This window comes from Myripristis murdjan, chromosome 2 (assembly GCF_902150065.1).
Source record: "Myripristis murdjan chromosome 2, fMyrMur1.1, whole genome shotgun sequence".
Taxonomy (NCBI): Eukaryota; Metazoa; Chordata; class Actinopteri; order Holocentriformes; family Holocentridae; genus Myripristis; species Myripristis murdjan.
Genome location: NC_043981.1, coordinates 17,765,663 through 17,785,608, shown reverse-complemented (window position 1 = coordinate 17,785,608; position 19,946 = coordinate 17,765,663). Strand labels below are relative to the sequence as shown.

The following is a 19,946-nucleotide window of genomic DNA, read 5'->3' as shown; positions in this document are numbered from 1 at the left end:
CTGCAGTGACAGAAAAAGTCCATTAAAAGCAGCGCCACCTTGTAGCTGAACGTCTGCAGCGTCACCACATGTTGGAAATGGAGCTCAGAGACAAAATAATCCAAATAATCTGAACAGGAGTCTTATGAGAGTCCAATGTAGCCCTCATTTCCACTAAAGAAACACATTTTTTATTTACTGCCAGTTTCTACAAGCGATTTGCACGGAGCAGGAATGACTTTTGTGTGTTTACGAACCCTCCAGTGGTCAGAAATGGTGCAAAAATCTTTCGGTATAAACACGTTTGAACTTGAAGATCTACAATATTGGTGCAAAATATCATGTTCATGTTGGTCTTTTACTCTGAAAAATTACGAAAGAACCAAAAAAAAAAAAAAGGTTCTTTACTGAACCAGTTGGGTCCACAAAGAACGCTCTTAAAAATGGGTCTTTAAAGAACCCATTTTTGCATAAACGCATAAAAGGAACCATTTTTTGCTGGTTCTTTGAGGCACCATTGGAAGGGGTTCTTTAAAGAGCCATCAAAAACGGTTCTTGTATGGCATCACTCTGAAGTTAGCCCTTGGGTTCCGGTTAGCACCTTTGTTTTTCTGTGTGCAGTGAAAGCCGCTCCATGACCAATTATTTCCAGCGGCTTGTTTTTGAGTTTTTTCTCGAAAAAACCCAGATTCAGAAACAGCAGATTTTAGCGTGGAGGTAATGAAATGTGTCAGAAAACCTGGGAGCGTCTGAGGCGATGCGAGGCCCCGTCTGGCCCCTCTGAGCCGCTCAGACGTTAACAAGCTCTCGTGGCGGCCGCTGCACCGCGTCGGCCTCGATACGGGGATTTTGCCGCGGATCTCGCCGACGTGTCAGAGACGGCTAAATTGGCCCTCGAGTCACGCGGCGTGCACCTGGTTTAACCCCCGGCGGTGCGAGAGCCTCGTTTTACCCGCGAGGTCGCCGCTCAGGTCCTGTGTTTTCCGACCGTCTCTTCATGTCTTCTGGCAAATTCCCAAACGCTCCCGGCGATAAAGACATCAAGTTAATGGGCGTTTTGTATCCAGGCTGATGGAGGCGGCCCAGGTCGCTGTCGGCCGGTGAGAGCATTGAGATCGATCGCACGGGGGCCCGCCGGCTGGCGTGCGGACACGAAACACGCCGCTGGATGTTGGATGGCTCTTATTGATCGATCGGCCCTGTGGAAGAATGTGAGGAGCCTGAAGGGGCCGGCGGGGAGCCGAAAAGGCTGCACGCACTCCTGAAACGACGAGGCTCGATAGGATAATCACACCTACTGCTCCTGAAACAAAGACACACACACAGAAACAAAAGCCTTTTTGCTGCAACTTTGGTGTCGGTGTCTCGTATCGCCATGGTAACCACAGACGGGTGACAAGCTGGAGAACTTGCTTTTTGTTTGTTCTATTTTTTTTTTTTTTTTTTTTTTTTGTTAATAGTTCCCTTGTGGTTATTTTGAACTAAGATCTCCATTCATTTCACATCTGATGTAATATTGTCTTTATAGGTTTTTATTTTTATTTTTATTTTTATGTAGAGGCTTCAAGTGGGGCCTTTTGCTTTCTGCCTCTGCCTCTCTCTGCACAGTTTACTTTATTTGTGGTGTCTTGTTTGTGTTGTTCATTTAGCGAAAACAATAGAAAATAGTAAAACAATTATCCTGAAAAAGGACAATAAATCTATCTATCTATCTATCTATCTATCTATCTATCTATCTATCTAAATAAATAAGGTTTGTATACACTGCAGAAAATCTCATTTCAATCAGGCGTTTAGTCTCATGTTCAGTCTTAAAACAATTTTCTTGGTTTTCTTAAACTAAGGTTAAAAAAAAAAGAAAAAATCTGCCAGTGGGATGAGATAATCCCACTTGATTCCAGTGCAGTTTCACTTGTTTGCATAATTTTGTTGTTGTTGTTGAAATAAGGCAGGAAGAAAATGACACTTGATTCAAGAAAATTCTGGAAACAAGTCTATTAGAATTAGAAACAAGTGACTTTTTTTTTACCTTGTTGGAAGAAAAAAACGGTTTTAAGGCTGAAGATGAGACTGAATGACTTGTTAACGTCAACATTTTTTACTGTGTAAGATGCCCCCCCCCTCTCTTGTCCAGAATATGGTGAAGGATGACTCAGCACTTTTTCCCACATCTCTGTAGAGCAGAGCCACTCAGGTCTCACATGTGCTTTTATCTTTGTGATGAAGCTTCATGCACTGCAGCCCTGCTATAATACCGCTCTGTATGATCTATAATATCCCTCTGTATGATCTATAATACCCCTCTGTATGATCTATATAATATCCCTCTGTATGATCTATAATATCCCTCTCTGTGTTCTGGATCTTGTGGAAAAATGGAGCTCCGGGCCTCCAGGAGACGTTTCCAGACGTTTGGAGAATCTGCCCAGCAGCACTGAGGCTGTTCTGGCAGCTGGTGTTGGCCCCACACCTTGTTAATGCATTTTAATATCGGTCTTTCCTTTCCTAATTCGTCATCCGTCAGTGTCCGTGGCTATGAGTCATCAGCGCTATGAGCCAGATCTGAAAATAGTTACCGATCTATATCTGAGTTTCTGGACTGAATACAGAAAAATAACAGTAATAGGAATCCGTAGACGCATAATAGGTTAGCACCGCTGACACTTAATCAAACTGTGGGGAACAAGGCGGCTGACGTGCAGCTTAAAACCTCTGAACTTCACTCCACTCAGTAATTCACACACACACACAGAAGTTCATTACGCCGGGCAGATGGGTTTTCTGCTCACTGAGGTGAGAATAAATCCAGCTCGAGGCGCAGTCAGGTGTTAAAGTAGGGATTCTCCCGGAGAGTAAACACATCTTTTCAATAAATCCTTTTCTCTCAGGCTCATGCATCCAAACACCAGCAGGTGATTGATGCTGCTTTCAGAAGTTCCCTTTCTGGAGGAGCTGGCCTGCAAACAGCCAGACGACGCACGCTGTTGAATTAAGACTGAAATCAAATCTCCTCTAAAGCAGGGATTGAAACCCAAACAGGGAAAAAAACAATCAATCAAAATGACTGTTTTATTACGTCCGTGTTCACCAAAATCCCACGTTTTTATAATTAATTTTCCATGGGATATTGCCACTTGAAACCCACCGGAAAATAAATTATTCCCCTGTCGTGTAGCAGCGCAGGCATGGACTGTTTCAAATTGAATCGGTGCGACGTTATTCAGCGTCTCCTAAATGAAATGCCACAAAATCCACAATGAACGCGCCCTGCAAAAATGCAATAAATTTTATGGTTTGTGTGAGAATTCATGTCCACAGTGACCGTGTAATCAGAGGTGCTTTGAGGCCAAAGAATGGATGCTGAAATGCTTCAAAATATTAAGGAAAAAACAGTACCTACTGGAACCAAAAATGATCCTTCAGAGTGATGCCATAGGAGAACCTTTTCTGGTTCCACAAAGAACCTTTTAGAGCACGGTTATTTATGGTGCACAGAAAAAGCAGTTAATCCTCATTTCTTAAAGGACAAAAAGTGCCATCTGGAACAAAAAATAGTTCTTCATAGTGATGCTTTAAGAGAACCATTTCCGATTCCATTAAGACCATGATTCCATGAAGAACCATCTCTTTAGATTGTTCCTTAAAGAACACTCAAAGGTGATTTGAAGACCCGTCAAAAGAAGTTCTTGTAGGCAGTGTTCAATGGTTCTTCGAAGAACTTTTCAAATTTTGATTTTGCTTTCAGTTTTTTTTTTCTCAAATGAAGACCATCTACAAAATAAAGTGGTACTTAAATAGACAGGTTAGTGGTTCTTCATGGAACCACATGGTCTTAAAGAACCATTTTAGAACCATTATTTCTTTGCATGTAGATCACTGAACTTTAAAATGATGTTGTAGCCGCTCCTTCAGATGGACATAGGACCGACAGAAGGCATAGTTCCTTACAGAATACCTGAAGGTGCTTCGAAGACCCATCAAAAAAAGTTCTTCGAGGCAGGGATGAAATGGTTCTTCAAAGATCCTTAACCAAAACATCTCTAATTAACCATTTTCAGAATAGGTGGTTCAGTGGTTCTGCTGGTTCTTTCCAAATTCCCAAAGGTGTTTGAAGAACTGTTTTCACGCCGCCCACAAGAACTTCTTTCCATGGGTCTTTCAAAGAACTTTTCAGATTTTGTTTTTGCCTTAAGTTTGCTTTTTTTTTTTTTTAACCCAAAACAAGAACCATCCACTAGATAAAATGGTTCTTAAGTCGGCTAGTTAATGATAGATGGATGTAATTGTTGTTTGAGCAGCAGTTTGGCCTCTCATTGCACAGAATCAATCGCAGACAGCACCAAATCTGCCTCTCAACGCTAGAAAAACAATCACAGCAGATAACAAAATGAATCAAGTGGTTCTCCATGGAAAGACGCAGTGCTAAAGACCCATTGTGGAACCATTATTCCTGCGCGTGCAGCTCGCTGGCCCTCTAATGGACTGCACCGAGGAGAGGCTGGACAAACGGGGCCGGGGGGGGGAGGCGTGACGGGGCCGTGCGATCCCTCGGCCTCCGGTCACCGGCAATTAGTCGTGGAAGAGCGGAGATTAACCAAAGCATCACCTCCTTGAGCTGGACGAATGGCGCGGCGCAGAGCCAGATCGGCCGGCCTCTCCTGTCTTGGTTCAGGGGCAATTCAGCGTGAAGAATAGCCTGTTAGCAATGTGATGACCCGGCAGTATTCGCCTCCATTTAGTCTCGCCGTAACCCCGGCTGAAAAGCTCTCTTCGAAAAAACGCTGAAACATTTTTTTTCACACCGTCTTCCTCTCTTCGTCTCTTTGTCACTTTTCCCGTCTCTCTTCGACTCCCATTCTTCATTCTTTTTCTCACTTTTACCCCCCTCCCTCCCTCCCTTCCTTCCTTTCTGTGTGAGGTAATTTTGTAATTGATACGGTGGCGTCTTTCTGCGCCGTTTGAAAGCCGTAAATGCCTGCGAGCGCCTCCATTTGCCTCCGTAAGTTATAGTCTGTTAAAGATATGGATCGCGTTGGGGGGGTAATGGGGTGTTCGTGTTTCATCAGACGTTCACCGTTTGCCGGTTTGAATACCAAATAGCCTTCCTCTCCCGCCTGGAAGAAAAAAAAAAAAAAAAAAGACACCGGAGGTTCGGCAAATAAGCAGATGAAGTTATGAAGAGACTCATTTCCAAATTAGACGTCTGCTGCCTGGCAAAATGTGATTCTTGCGAGGAGGAAATGATAAAAATGGCAGTGCTTTTCACGTACGTCGCTGCTGAATGTTTCAGGAAGGAGTGCTTCATACGGCGGTTATTAGTCCTCTTTGGCTTCAGTGTTATGATTTTTTTAAAGATGACAGGCAGTTGGAAAGAAGAAGTTCAGGGGTCATGAAATGCGTGGAATAACTATGTCCTCATATTAACTGTAGATTTCTTTTCTACAATTTTTTTTTTTTTTTTTTTTTTTGCATGGCAGTTCATTAAAAGTCTTCATCGGGGTTATCCATGTCACTGACCCCGATGTCATGTTGCAGCTGCTGTGTTGGAAAGCTTTGGCCATTTGTAATGATTTGCCATGTAAGATAATGGCTTTTAATTCATAAGAGGACAGCTGCAGTGTGTGTGCGCGTGTGTGTGTGTGTGTGTGTGTGTGTGTTGGACTTAGTGGAAATAACCAAACTTTTACAGTTAAGACGTGATCAGATGTTGATGCAAACCTCCTGATCTGTTCAAAGAGCTAAAAACCCAGCAGCACTTCCTTCTCTTCTTTTTCTGATAGATTTTATTGTGAAGGATGAGAAGTTAAGCTAAAAAGGGGAATATCAGCCCATCAGCCGCCCTGGCAGGATGAAAAAAAAAGTGTTTCCTCGTCGATCAACACCACATTTGTAAATGCAAGTGGAAACTAAACTAAACAACGTTGCAAAAACGCAAAAATTATTAAGTGTGCCGCAGCATAAAGGAGAACAACCATCACTGATTGGATTATCATTGTCAAAACATCCTCTTTTCTTCCCTTAGCACTTGGGCTTGAGTTGCCCTTGAGCAAGGCACTTAAAGGGATAGTCCAGCCATCTTGAAAAATGTGATATCCAGACATGTAATTTGACATCCAGCTCTCAGTAATGATGAAATATAACTGCTATCAATATAAATACAACATAGCAGCTTTCTCAAAATGGGTGAACTATCCCTTTACCGCTGATGCTGACATATAGTGTTTACTAGTGAGGGTTAAAATGAAGGTTACAGAGAAGAGCAACCCTTTCTCTTTTGCCAAGAGGGCTGCTCGTGTTTTGACAGCTCCCACAACGGGCGGCCCCAGGGGTCACGGGGGGCGTCCACTTCCTGTGTGCACCATTCACACACACACACACACACACACACACACACACTGAGTCTTCCCATCCCGGTTTGTGTCACTGTCCTCTGTCATTTCCTGCCTCTCCATCCCCCCTCCTCCGCCGCCTCCTGCTCCGGTTGCACCCGATCTTCTGGGGTTCAGGAATTTCCCAGCGCCGGGGTCGCGGGAGTCGCGGGTCACGTGGTTTCGTCGAGTCGCCTGTAAGCGGACGCCACATGTGGCCGAGGCCCGGCGGTGTGTATGAAGTGACAAACCAAACCGAGTCGGATGAGTGACGGACAGGACTGGGGCTGGAAAGTCCTGGAAAAACCTCAACCAATCACATCCAGGTCTTGAAAAGTTTGGAAAACGGTGGAAAATGTCAGTGCAAATGCATGTTAAGAGGAATAATCTCATTGCAGCGTTACACTGAATGACCAAAATCTTCTTCGTTGACTGAAGAATTAGAAGATTTAGATTTAGAAGTGGGGAGAAAATGTGGTTTTGATCGTGCGGCGGTTTTCAGATCTGGTTTTAAAATCTCACATTTCTGTCTCTGCTCCTCCTCCACAAACTTCTAGGGTTCAAGCCACATTTCTTTCCTAAGGTCACAAGCAGCATTTTTAAATTTTTTTCAATCAAAAACAATAGCAGAACCATTTTCATGACATCAAACTGGGAAAAAAGAATTCAGTATTCAGTGTTTTCTTGTAGTTTTATCGCTGCCCGGGCACTAGACGCTAAAATGCTGCATTAAAACCGAAGGCGATGAAGTTTTTTATCGGCTCAGCAGCCTCTTACAGCAGACTGAGGAGGTTTCATCACCGCTTTCACCGAAGGAGGCCCTCCTCCTGATCCAAGCTGAGAACTGACATCTTGCCCCGTTTTTCCAAATCCTCTTTTGGGACAGCGTCTTATTTGGTGCCAGAGGATTCCTCCATCGTACCCGTTCACAGCAGGACAGAGGAACCGTCTCAATTTAAAGCCTTAAAAGCGCTGAGATGTCCCTCGGTAATTTGATGCAGTATTTTTTGAGCCAATTTCATCTTGACAGAGTTATTAAATTTGTGTTATTTATAGTTGGTTTACACTGGGCGACATTCAGCTGAGGACTGTGAGTTTCAGTCAAATGTCACTGTCCCATGATCTAAACACCGTTTTCACAGGCTTTTTCACCACAATTACAAGTAATAATTATTTAAAAATAATAGTAATAATAATAAAAATACACTCCATTGTTATTATGTTATGTTATTTTATGTTATCTTATTTCATTTTATTGATGTAGTAATTTAAGTGCAGAAGACAGAAAAAATGAGATACTAAATACTGATAAGATACAATACTAATTACTAAAAAAAATTGAATCCTTGTTATTATTTTATTTTTTGTTTTAAAGATAAATACCCTAAGATTAGATACTAAATACAGTATATATATATAAAATATAATCATATAGATATAGAATATAGAACAAAATAATGGATATTAAATACTGACTAAATAAAGACTGTAAAAACAAAAATACTGAGTTAAAATACTTTAAAAATAAATTTAAAAAATACACTGAATCCTTTTTATTTTATTTTATTTTATTTTAAAGCTAAAAAGATAAGATACTAAATATATATAGACAATATATTTCAGAATATAGGGGGGAAAAAAAAGATAGTAATACTGATGAGATACTCAATTAGTCAATACTGAAATACTAAGATAAGATATTTCAAGACACTTAAAATATCAGCCAATTAAATAAATAAATAAATAGTTAAGAAAAATAAATAAATAGACAAGAAAAAAAATAACAAAAAATAAGGAATAAAAAATAAGGAATAATAAATAATAAAATTAAATGAGTAAATAATTGAATGAATAAATAAATAAAAATAAATAAAAGACGTAAAAATAAAAAAGGACGTGGTCAGTAACACACGCTCGGCTGTTCTCGATTATATTTAGAGGAATGTTTTAGAGATGAGCAGTTTCCGACGATGATGACGCTGATGATGACGCTGACGCTGATGATGATGATGATGAGGAAGGTGACCATGATTTTGGGATTACGGCTGACGTGCTGAGCAGCTCCAACACAGCCACCGGGGTTATTTTAATCCAGAGCTTCTCTCCCTCCCTCTTTTTTTCCCTTTATCTCGTCATCTCTCCCTTGACAGATGCCAGAGCATTTAGACACACACACACACACACACACACACACACACACCTCCGCTCTCATCTGTATGAAAGCAGAATACACCAGAGTGATACTGCGGCTCAGCCTTTTGCCTTTATTTCCCCAGAAATCTGTTGAACAACATTTAAAAACTGACAGCAGCTGAAACCTACAACCTGCCAGGTTTGGACTATTAAATATCGAGATTTTTTTATTGCCAGGAAATGTTCATTTTCTAACACAGTGAAGGCACATTGAAGCTTCACCAAGTTGTCATCAGGTCCCTATAACCAATTAGATTTTTTTTCATGAGAAAATTCACTCGATTTCTTTCAAAAATATGACAAAAAGGCAATGTGCAGATTAGAAAAAAAGTCCACAAACAGCAGTACAAAAAGGAGTGAAAAAATACCCTGAAAAAATACCCTGAAATAGCCTGAAACTTAGCAGAACTTACTAAAAAAATGACAAAAAAATTACCTAAAAAAAAAAGAAAATAATTGAGAAAAAAAGACAAGAAACTTACACGAGAATTAGCAAATAAGTTTTAAAAATTACAAGAAAATTTACCTGAAAATTGGCAAGTAATTTCAAAAAAATGACCAGCAAATAACTTGAAAATGAGCAAATACTTGAGAAAAAAATGGCCAAAAAATTACATGAAAATTAGCAAATAATTAACAAAAAACGGCAAGAAAATTACCTTAAAATTGGCAAATAATTAAGAAAAATGACTAGAAATAACTTGAAAATGGGCCTATACTTGAGAAAAAAATGGCAAGAAAATGACATAAAAATTAGCAAATAATTAAGAAAAAATGACAAGAAAATGACTTGAAAATCAGCCATAAAAAGGCCTGGGAGCACTGCAGTCTTCCTGGGGAAAAAAAAAAAGGAGGAAAAAGTTGTGAATGGCAGAGCGGAGCAAACTGGAGGAGATGTTATTGTGTGTTAATGAAGCGCAGCCTTGTTTTCCTCTCCTCCTCCTCCTGGTCTCTGGCTCCAAACACACCCGGTGTGTGTTCACCTCCTTCACAGTCTCAGGTTGTGCACCTGCAGAGACGCTTCTGCCACTAAAAGCTGTTTCTGGTTTTCCCGGCCTGCAGGCCTGTGGAGCCCGGTGCATGCTGGGAGCCTCTCAGACAGGTAACACGGTGAGGCCGCGCCGCCGGAGCCGACGTCCGCTCGGTGAGCTCGACGCGTGCAGCCTCAGTATTTAGGCTTCCTCTCAGACCGAAGGACGACGGGTTGCAGCACTTAGCGCCGCCTCGGGCTGTGCAGTGTCAGGGAAGAAGCAGAGAATTGCAATGAGAGCACTGATGCATTCACACACACACACACACACACACACACACACAGTTAAATTACCGGCGCCGGGCACCGTTTGAAATGTAATGGCAGAGCCGGCTGTAATACTTCAAAGGCGGTAGTTGTTCTACAGCGCTTTCTTGAATTAAAGAGCGTTTTGTCGCTCAGCGGAGTAAATTAGTTTCAGTTTAACCTTTGTGCGCGCCATCTGCTGCACCAAATATAATCAAGACTGTGAGACTGCGAGACTGGGACTTCACTCATGGAAACTGGAAGAACACGGAGAGCATGTAGGAGCCCTGTCTGATGATTTAAAATGGATTAAAGAAACAAAAAAGACCAGAAATGACCTTAAAAAGCAGATCAGGCCTCCAGCCAGTTTCAGCTGGTCAGGACTACTTTTTTTTTTTTTGTCCTTATTCTGCCTGAAGGGGTTAGAGGAGGTTGTATGGGTATTTGGCAGGGGCCTGCTCATTGTAAGTAAGGGGGTGGTGTGAGATTAGGATTAATGTGTGATGTAATATTTCACTAAATATAATAAGACCTCCTGCCATCCAGTCGATCCCAGACTTTTTTCTGTAATGTTCCCCCTTTGAAATTTTTTTTTTTTTTTTTTTTTTTTTTTTCCGGTCTAGCTCCCCCTGAGCAGTGAAAAAAAAATTGGTAGGTAAAAAAAAATCCTGTCTAAAGAGGTGCATCCCAGCTCCATCAGTTTCTAAAACAACTTCTTCTCTTCTTCCTCCGCTGCTATGTTTCACCCACTAATCCATTTTCTGGATATTTTTTTTTGTCTTGTCCTTCCAGTCATAGTGAACAAACATCCTCGCTCGCTTATCAGACTCACATTTACATTTTTATTCCACTTACTATAGCATATGTTAATTATTTTAGGAATTAGGCAGAAAAAAAAAAATCTCACATCCCTGCTGCAGTACTCCAATGTACCACTAGGGGTGCACTGCTCCATCCCATACGTTTGTTCCAGCCCTCTAATACGACCTGATATGACCCAATATGACGGGTCGAGTGAAATTTTGCTGCTCCTTTAACACTAAACCACAGTGTCATTCTTTACACGGCCACTAGAGGGCGCTTAACTTTAAATTGTAACCATAGGCCATAATAATCTGCTGTATAAACGACGAAGCCTCTATTGATATTATCATGTTTATATCATGATATTGAACTAGCTATCATGTGGGATTTTACATATTGTAATAAAATTATTTTACGTGTGCGTAAGTGTTGTCTCCTCCTGGTTTTAAAGGAACATTCCAGTGATTTTGTTGTCGAGAAAAGATTTCCCAATTTAGAGTCAAAATGTGAGTTTGTGGTCGAAGCAGCCGCCTGATAATGTTCTGCTGATGATGATTGGCTGTGGAAAGCAAAACGTTTCCCCCGGAGGGACTATTTTCCCTGGCGGAGGAGGAGGAGGAGGGAACGTTTCAGTTTGAAAAAGAAATCCTGAAATCACAACAGTGCTGCTGCTTTTAGGAAAACTCATGTGGGGGACTTTGTTATTAAACACTGGAGTGAAGAAAGTCTGAAGGCTCTGAATGTTCATTTTCATGGAATGAATGGAAATGAATGGAAGGAGAAATTCATACAGTTCATACATTTTGTAGATGTTGGGTTCAAATCGCTGGTGTGCTGCGTGCGCTGCAGCCCGGTTGCAGGGTGGGAGGCGTCTCCCGGGCCTCCTGACAGAGGAGCTGTGTGCAGTTTGAGAGACATTATGAGGACACTGCGGGGTGCAGATCGTCCTGAGGTGGTTAAGTGTCTGTGTTTTGCTCCGTCAGCCCCCTCAAAGCTTTACTTTCCCTTTTATTTCTCATTTCTTTTTTTATTTCTTTCTTTATTTATTTTTTTGCCTGCGCATCCCGAGGTGATGTTCTGACACCGGCGTTCGTCTCGCTTGCAGCTTTGGTTTTAAGACGCATCTAAATTTTAATCACACATCCCGGCGCCCACTCGCCGGCTCTGCGGCTGACACGTCTGCTCACCTGTTCGCCGTTTGTTTACAGCTCGTCTCCCCCGTGGCTTCACCTCGCTCCGCTGCCTTTGTTGCCAGATTTCCCCTCTTATAAATAAAGCGTCTGGGCTGCTCAGGTTCCCATCGAGCCAAGCCAGTCTGTTATTGGATTAGGATTAGATTAGATGAGGCCGCTGACCTTGTGGCTGCTTCTCCCTGTGATGGTGATTTTTTACATTTTCATGGAAAAACCTTTATGGGAATCTCAACCAGCAGGAAGTTATGAACAAAAAAAAGGCAGTAAAGCACTGAGGTGACCTATTTGTCAACTATCCACCCACACACACACACACACACACACACACACACACCTGAAGCTGCTGATTACAGCTTGTCATACTCCTGTTTTGCTCCTCTCTTCTCCTCGAGGGACTCAAGTCAAGTGAAGTATATTTTTAAAGCACTTCTTAAAGCACAACCAGGAGAAGACAAGCGGAAACCTCTCTGATCTCGTGGAAACGGAGTGTATTTGTCACAGATCTCGTCGGCGCTGTAGCTGATTGTATTATTGTCGAATTACAAACGGAGGTATGTTTTGCTGTTGGGATCATTTGACGTATTTAACAGCTGGAGGGAGGTTTGATTGACAGGACTCTGCTGCTGGATTTGGCCGGAGCGACCTCACAGGGCTGGCAGCTGGTTTTCCTTTAGTTTGAGGCTCATACCGGTTAAGATTAGGGTTTTTTGGCAAAATTGTAGAATACACTATCACTGAGGAAGCTTATTGACACGACTGAGTAAGCATGTTCCCTAAAGCTCGTGTTGGAAAGTGTGTAGAAACGTCGCAATTTTGTCCAAAAACTGATGTCAGATGGCGTAAACAGCACCCACCTGAGATTTAGACCCTCCTGTAAGCCCCGCCCATCTGAGATGAAGCCCCTCCTCCAAGCCCCTCCCACCTGAGATTCTGTGCATCGTCCTAGCCACGCCCACTGAAGATTCAGACCCTCCTGTAAGCCCCTCCCATCCGAGATTCAGACCCGCCTCCAATCTCCTCTCACCTGATATTAAGCCCCTCCCACCTGAGATTCAGACCCTCCCAGCTGAGATTAAGCCCCTCCCACCTGAGATTCAGACCCTCCTACCTGAGGTTAAGCCCCTCCTCCAATCCCCTCTCACCTGAGATTAAGTCCCTCCCACCTGAGATTAAGCTCCTCCCTCCAATCCACTCCCACCTGAGATTAACCCTTTATGGGTCAAGTGACTTTTTTTGGTAATTTCAGAAATTTTACATATCAGGCCCATCCCCTGTCTCAGTTAGTTCAATAATCATTTGGTCTTCACCCAGCCAATCAGCAAAGATCGCTCGACATCCCAGGTCACATGATTGTGGCATTTGACCAATCTCAATGGCTTAGATTTTCTATTACAAAATGAAAATTTTTGAAAAATTTTATAGAAGTAATAAAGTCCTGTCATGTTCTCTAATAACAGTCTAGGGTTGTTTTTTTGAATTTCAAAGTATTTCAGTGAGTGCTCTATAAAGGGTTAAACCCCTCCTCCAAGACCCACCCACCCCCATGTTAAAGTACCGGAGCTACACCGGGCTCAGCTGAGTTTGCTTGGGGAGGTGAGGCGAGGCGAGCGTGCACGGCAGCAGTGCACGGTGCACGTGCATGAGCCGTGCACTGACACCGAGGTAGCCACGCCTCCTTGAGTGAGATTACACTGCAAGGATTTTATTCCCGGTGGATTTAGTTTACTTGTTTGGAGGTGATTTGTCAAAACTGTGAAAGAAACAGCTCATGAATAATTTAATTTTGCAGCTGAATACTCAGAAACTAATCAGATAAAATAAATATATATATCTCTTTTATTTACGGAACCAATAAAAACTTACTTTTCCATCTTTTGTTTTAACAGCTAAACTGAAACTGATACTTTTGCATCCCTGAGAGATTATTCTACATATTTCTTGTTGACACAGAAATCCATTTATTCACTTCACTGCACCTAATTTCCTTTTTTTTAAAAGTGAGATTTCAAAACTTTGCATCAAATTAGTTTGACACAAACAGCCGCTGATCAAAACAGAACAACAGAGGCTGTTCCCCCCGGTCTCTGTCAGCCCTCCCTCCCCCCCGTCCTCCAGAAGCAGTGTTTATAGACACATTTAACACGGCACGGCGCTCGGCTCGGCTCGCCGCTGAATTATTGACGACGTTTAAGATGAATAAGAAATGCCGCTTTAAAAAAAGAGGGGCGCTGTCGTGCCGCACGCCACGCACAGCCCAGGGTGAGAAAAGGTTTCTGCTCGCCGTCGTGCCGTCGTGCATGGGGGAGATTTATTCTGCAGTGAGTCATGAGAGGGGTGGATGCATGTAGCGCACACACACACACACACACACACACACACACTGTGTAAGCAGCAGGGCCTGTCTGCCTCAGGACCTGGATGCTTTACAGCAGCTGTGTGACATGCTATATCTACACACACACACACACATACACACACACACACACACACACATGCCAACATACATACATACATGTACACATTCACTGACTCCTGTCTCACATAATCCCTCTCACACACACACACCGGCACACACACACTTGCCATACCGTAACCCAAAAATGTAGTCCCTGTTCTGTTATGCTAATTGTCACCTTTTGAAATCTGAGCAAATTAACATGATTTCTTTCAAAAAACATGGGAAAATAATTCTGGGCAAATTAGCCAGAAATTACTGGAACATTAGTGAAGCAAATTACTAAGATAATTAGTGAAAACAATTACTGTAATTACTCAAAATTTTGCCCAGAATAAAAGTCTGAAATTACAAGAAAATTGTTTTGATAATTATATGTTAACACCAGATCAGTGATGCTGCATCGCAGTCAGATTTGTTGTGTTTGAAGGATTTAACCCAAAAATTTAACCTTTTAAAACCTGAGCAAATTCACTTGATTTGATTCAGTCATACGGGGGAAAAAAGGTGATGAGGAAATTTACAAAAATGACTTGAAAGTTATCAAAAAGAAAAAAAAAAATAGAAAAAAAATTCAAACCAAAAAACAAGGCAATTACTTGTAATTATTATAAATATAAATATATATTTAACTTTAAATTACAGGAAATGTGTCATAAATTTGCTGCAAAAATTAAATTAAATTAAATTAAATTAAATGATATAGTTAATTTTATGAAGAAGGTAAAGAAACCCTTTCAAAATAACAGCCCACCCATGGGCCCCTGGGTGTCAAAGTGCTAATCTTAACCCCTAAACTAACATTAACACTTCCACAGCCTAATCCTTGACCAGATTTTACTCTTAACCCCTAATCCAAGTCATAATCTCAATCCGCAGTGTGTCCTTGAAGAAGTGAGCATCAGCAGAAATGACCTCATTTGGCAAGAATGTCCTCGCAGCAGAGGGTTGGAAACTGAAACTGAAAAGAGCAGCAAAACATGCACACACACACACACTCACACACACACACACACATATGGGCAGCCCCTCTCCCCCTCTTAATCGACTCATTGTGCGTGTGTGAGTTTGCGTGCCAACTGCTGTGTCGACCCAGGCCTGACCTCGCTGCTGTCTAACGTTTCTGTGTGTGTGTGTGTGTGTGTGTGTGTGTGTGTGTGTGTGTGTGTCTTCCAGGGGTGGTGCGGCGACTCCATGAAAGATGACAGAGGAAGCCATCGTGATCGCCAAGTGGGACTACCAGGCCCAGCAGGAGCAGGAACTTGACATCCGGAAGAACGAGCGGCTCTGGCTGCTGGACGACTCCAAGACGTGGTGGCGCGTGCGGAACGCCGCCAACCAGACGGGCTACGTGCCGTCCAACTACGTGGAGAGGAAGAACAGCCTGAAGAAGGGCTCGCTGGTCAAGAACCTCAAAGACACGCTCGGTATGGCGGCCGTTTCTTTTTCGTTTGAGGCGTTAAAGCGAGACTTGACCTTTGTCTCGCTCCCTGTGTGCGATGAAACCTCCTCATTAGCTGCTAATCCAAAATACTGTGTTTGTGTGCATTTATTCACTTCCATAGCAAAACACTTCCCACTTGCAGCACAGAAATCAACACCATAAACAGGATTATGGCAATATAAAAAACAATAAAGTCCAGATTCCTGTTTTTGAAGAAATTAAGCATCTCATTTCTTGTTATTTCCCTATTTGAACTGGAAATTAGATCCGGCAGGAAGCGTCTGCAGTAACACCTGCGTAGTATCCTTGTGCCAAAAGGAAACAATGCCAACAAAGAGGATTATGGCAATATAAAAAAAAAAAAAAAACAAGTCCTGGTACTCATTTTTTAGGGAAATTAAACCTCTCTTTTCTTGTTATTTTCCTGTTTCAAATGGAAAGTAGATCCGGCAGGTGTTGTCTGCAGGACACATCCACATGGTAACCTTGTGCCAGGAGGAAATGACCCGTACTTTCACAGAAATTGTAATTACACGATGTAAAAAAATAGGTACCGGGTTTTGTTTTTGTTTAAATTGCCATAATCCTCTTTGTTGTTGTTGGTTTCTGTGCTGAAAGGGATGTTTTGGAAGCCGTTTTACTGTAGAAGTGAGTGGAGGGATACAACTTTATGTGTTTTGCAGCCAAACAATTGCACTGTGAGTCCCAGAGGTCAATATTTATCCTATTATGTCCTATATTTTATTCATTCACACTGCATTGATCCAGCATTGATCCAATTAAAGGATCGCCCCCATTTTTAGAGTTTGCAGAGTTTGAATTTAGCCGACTTGCTGTAAAAGGTCTGCAGCTGATGGAGGAAAAAAAAAAAGTCTTAAAATCTCTTCATTTCTCACGTGACTTGTGCTTGTTTGACTTTGGAGGAGGCAGTAAACCTCAAGGATGGCTTGTTTGTGGAAAAACAACAACTTTGGCATGTCATGAGTAAGCTGTGGTTTGGGATAGAAGGAGAGGAGGGGGATCGGAAATGGATGAGGCGATATTTCCAGAAGCCGGCTGGAAAATAGAGGCTGAAGGCGGCTAAACGGCCCGGTGCTGCAGTTGTCCCCTTAATTTTGCGCACGTCATCCCTGAATTCATGTGGAAGGAATGTGTCAGCGTTGCTTGACTGCCGTACAAGCCGTGGCCCCTGGGTACCAATCTGGACGTGGAGTTTGTTTTTGTTGCTAAGCCAGATAAAAGCAAAGCTTCAGATGAATGTGGCTGCACAGAAATCCCATGTAGGGCTGTGGATTTGAAGGAGGAAGGAGGGTTTCTCCTCTCTCCTGCGAAAGAAAGAGAAGGCAGAGTGTGTGATACTTCATTAATCTCCCGGGGGAGGTTGTGTTTTTTCTCGCTCGACTTCCAGAGGTCACAGGTCAGATCAACAGCCCCGGAGCTCAACGCCAAAATGTGTCTCTTCATTTCATCGCTTTAGACCAGGGCTGTCCAAGCGACTTCATGTTCTGGACCCGCAAGTTGACGTTCACTGATCTGCACACCGGCTCCTGAGGTGATTCTGCCTCAGGGGCCCTGATATGAAAACATATTTCTGTTTGCATTAAGTATTAAGTTGCTTCGATGCCACTGTTGAAGCCTGACAAGATTCAAAGAGGTTAAACTGTAACATCATGTTAAAGTAATCACTCGTTATTTTGCACAGTGGCAGTTTCTAGAGACTTACTAAAGGTAAAGGCAATCTTTACTGTCCACAGAAATTTACCTTTAGCTTCACAAGTTAAAACACATCACAGGAAATCACAACTCATGCAATAATAATAATAATAATAATAATACTAATAAAAACACCCTGCAGAGTCCAGACAGCAGTAAGGGACATGATTCCAGTGTGAATGGTGTTTCCCAGTTTAGCTTTTTGTAAATATTCGTGGATGCTGCAGCGGCTCTACAGCGCCCACCTGAGGCCAGTTTTAAAAAGGGCATGAACAGGATCAGACACAATTTGTCCGGCTTTTCGTTTCATTTTATTTTATAGTATACACATCCCAGTTGTCTCTGCTCTTTCCCAGTAATTTCACTGGCCATGTTTGTGATTCTAGAGTCTGTTTTTGCTCTTAGACCCCAGGTGTCTCTACCGTCTGAACATTTTAAAAGTTAAAACACATTCAAAAAGCCTGTTTCCCCCAGGTGGCAGCCTGGAGGAGATCTTGGGTTTAATATTTTTTGGTGCACAGTTATGAATGTATAATCAAGGCGCTCTCGTGGTTGCGGTGATTCAAAACTGCTGAAAAACATTTTTCTCGCTACCGCCGCTCCCTCTCCTCATTCAGTCTCTAGCTCGCTCGACCACCGCTGCTCTCTCTCTCTCTCTCTCTCTCTCTCTCTCTCTCTCTCTCTTATCTGAAACCCGAGCTGACCTGACTGTTGTTTTCCAGAACATTATAGTGCATATGAAAAACTTTTTTTTCCTACATATTTCCAGTTGAATCAACTTCAATGCTGTGCAAAAACCTTATGACGGCAGGGAAAATGCTCTTTCTTCTGTCCGTGTGTGTGTGTGTGTGTGTGTGTGTATCTGCAGCTAATATTGGACACTGCTGGGCCCATCGCCTTAATATTTTTGTGCACAGTTTTTGTGACTTTATGATCCAGGATCTCTTGTGATTGTGGTGATTCAAAACCTTTAAAAGCCTGTTTTATACTGCAGTTGAGTCTGACTGACGGAGAAGTGAAGACACACAGGCAGCACTTCTGTATTTTAGTAAAAAAAAAAAAAAAAAAAAAAAGGTCCGAGCACCAGGGAAGGGGAGGCATGCCCGGGGGAGATCCACACTCCACTGAATGTTCTCCTCTAGTTAATAGTAAAATCAATAGGCAGCTGGAAAGTCACATTTAAGCTCCGTGGCTGCAGTGTGAATGCAGCCTGAAGGCCGGGGATTCAGTCCGAGCCCGTGGGGTGAAGACCTCGACTCCTCCTGCTCTGAACCTCCTGACGGAGCCGCTGAGAGGCAGCTCCAGCCAGCAGCAGCTCCTCTCTTTTATTTTCAGGGCTGTAGACTGAAATCACCACTGACACAACCAGTTACGGCTCTAATGTCAATCTCACGGTCCTAATTAATCAGCCCGACCCATAATTGGGCTGACCTCTAAAAAACACAACAGGACCTTGTCTCACCAATTTTTATTTAGGTTCAGTTTCCGCCAAAAAGGCATTTTAGTTTTAGTTGCATTTGAATTTTGTTCATTTTAGTCGACAGCCTGAATCGACTGAATCATTTTTCACATTTTTTTCTCATCAAATCATTTTTCAGTGACTTCATACACAGATTGCCCTACACCGACCTCATTATATAGCTGTTGTATAGCTTATATAGCTGTATTTCCTGTCGAGTTTGTCCATGTTTTTTCTTCCTCTCAATAGCAGGGTGCTGCAAAGAGAACAGATTCGTTTCGTTAATATTCATCAAATAAAACCATATATCACACGAGAGGAACTGCTGTCTGAGATCAATTTAACCGAATCACAGTCGTGCTGATATTCAGGATAACAGCACAACATTGAATGCGATGTTGCTTTTCCACAACAGTTCCACAAACGGCGCCCTTTATCAAGTAATATTAACAAGCAACAACAGATTATGGATTATGATCGATTTATTTAATCCATTTTCCAGCTCCTCCAATACACATAGTTCCATAAGAATTGAAGCTGCGGCTAAATTGGACGTAAATAATTTCCTGACCTCCAGCTAGCCTGCCTGCACGTCTCCACCTCAGTATCATGTTGCTTTGTTCTCCCAGAAAATCGTCTGTCAGGCAGCGTTTTCTGACCCTCATCTTAACCACAACCACAGCGCCGCCTCACAGTCAACACTTTGGGTAAAAAAAAAAAAACACAAGTGTCTTTCCACCTCTTCGTCTTCTTCATGATTTAACTCCAGTGTTGTTTTTGGAAATTTGTCTGTCTTTTGCGGTATTTTTCATAATTGAGGTCAGGCCAGTTCATGTAAATAGATTATGTGCTAACTGGATTGATACAGGCTAGTAAAACACCAGAGTGCTGTTGTACTGAATATCAGCACTCATCTGGAATATCTTTTGTCCAATCAAATCTCTCCACCAGAACTATCCACAGCATAACGTTGGCACCTCTGGGTCCTTTGCAAACTAACAGCTGGATCCCATCCAAGCTGAGCTCAGGAGCTGGGTTTTCATTCGTCTGCAGGCATTCTGT

The 19,946-nt window shown here is 42.3% G+C and overlaps 1 protein-coding gene across 1 annotated transcript in view; it reads left to right on the top strand.

Moving 5' to 3' along the window:
* Positions 1–19,946, top strand: part of LOC115372500 (cytoplasmic protein NCK2-like) — a 74,156-nt gene that overhangs the window by 31,578 nt on the left and 22,632 nt on the right. The window contains exon 2 of the mRNA XM_030070467.1: positions 15,445–15,695. Within this exon, the coding sequence (XP_029926327.1) occupies positions 15,470–15,695 (226 nt within the window). The 5' untranslated portion in view covers positions 15,445–15,469. The remainder of the gene's footprint in view (positions 1–15,444; positions 15,696–19,946) is intronic.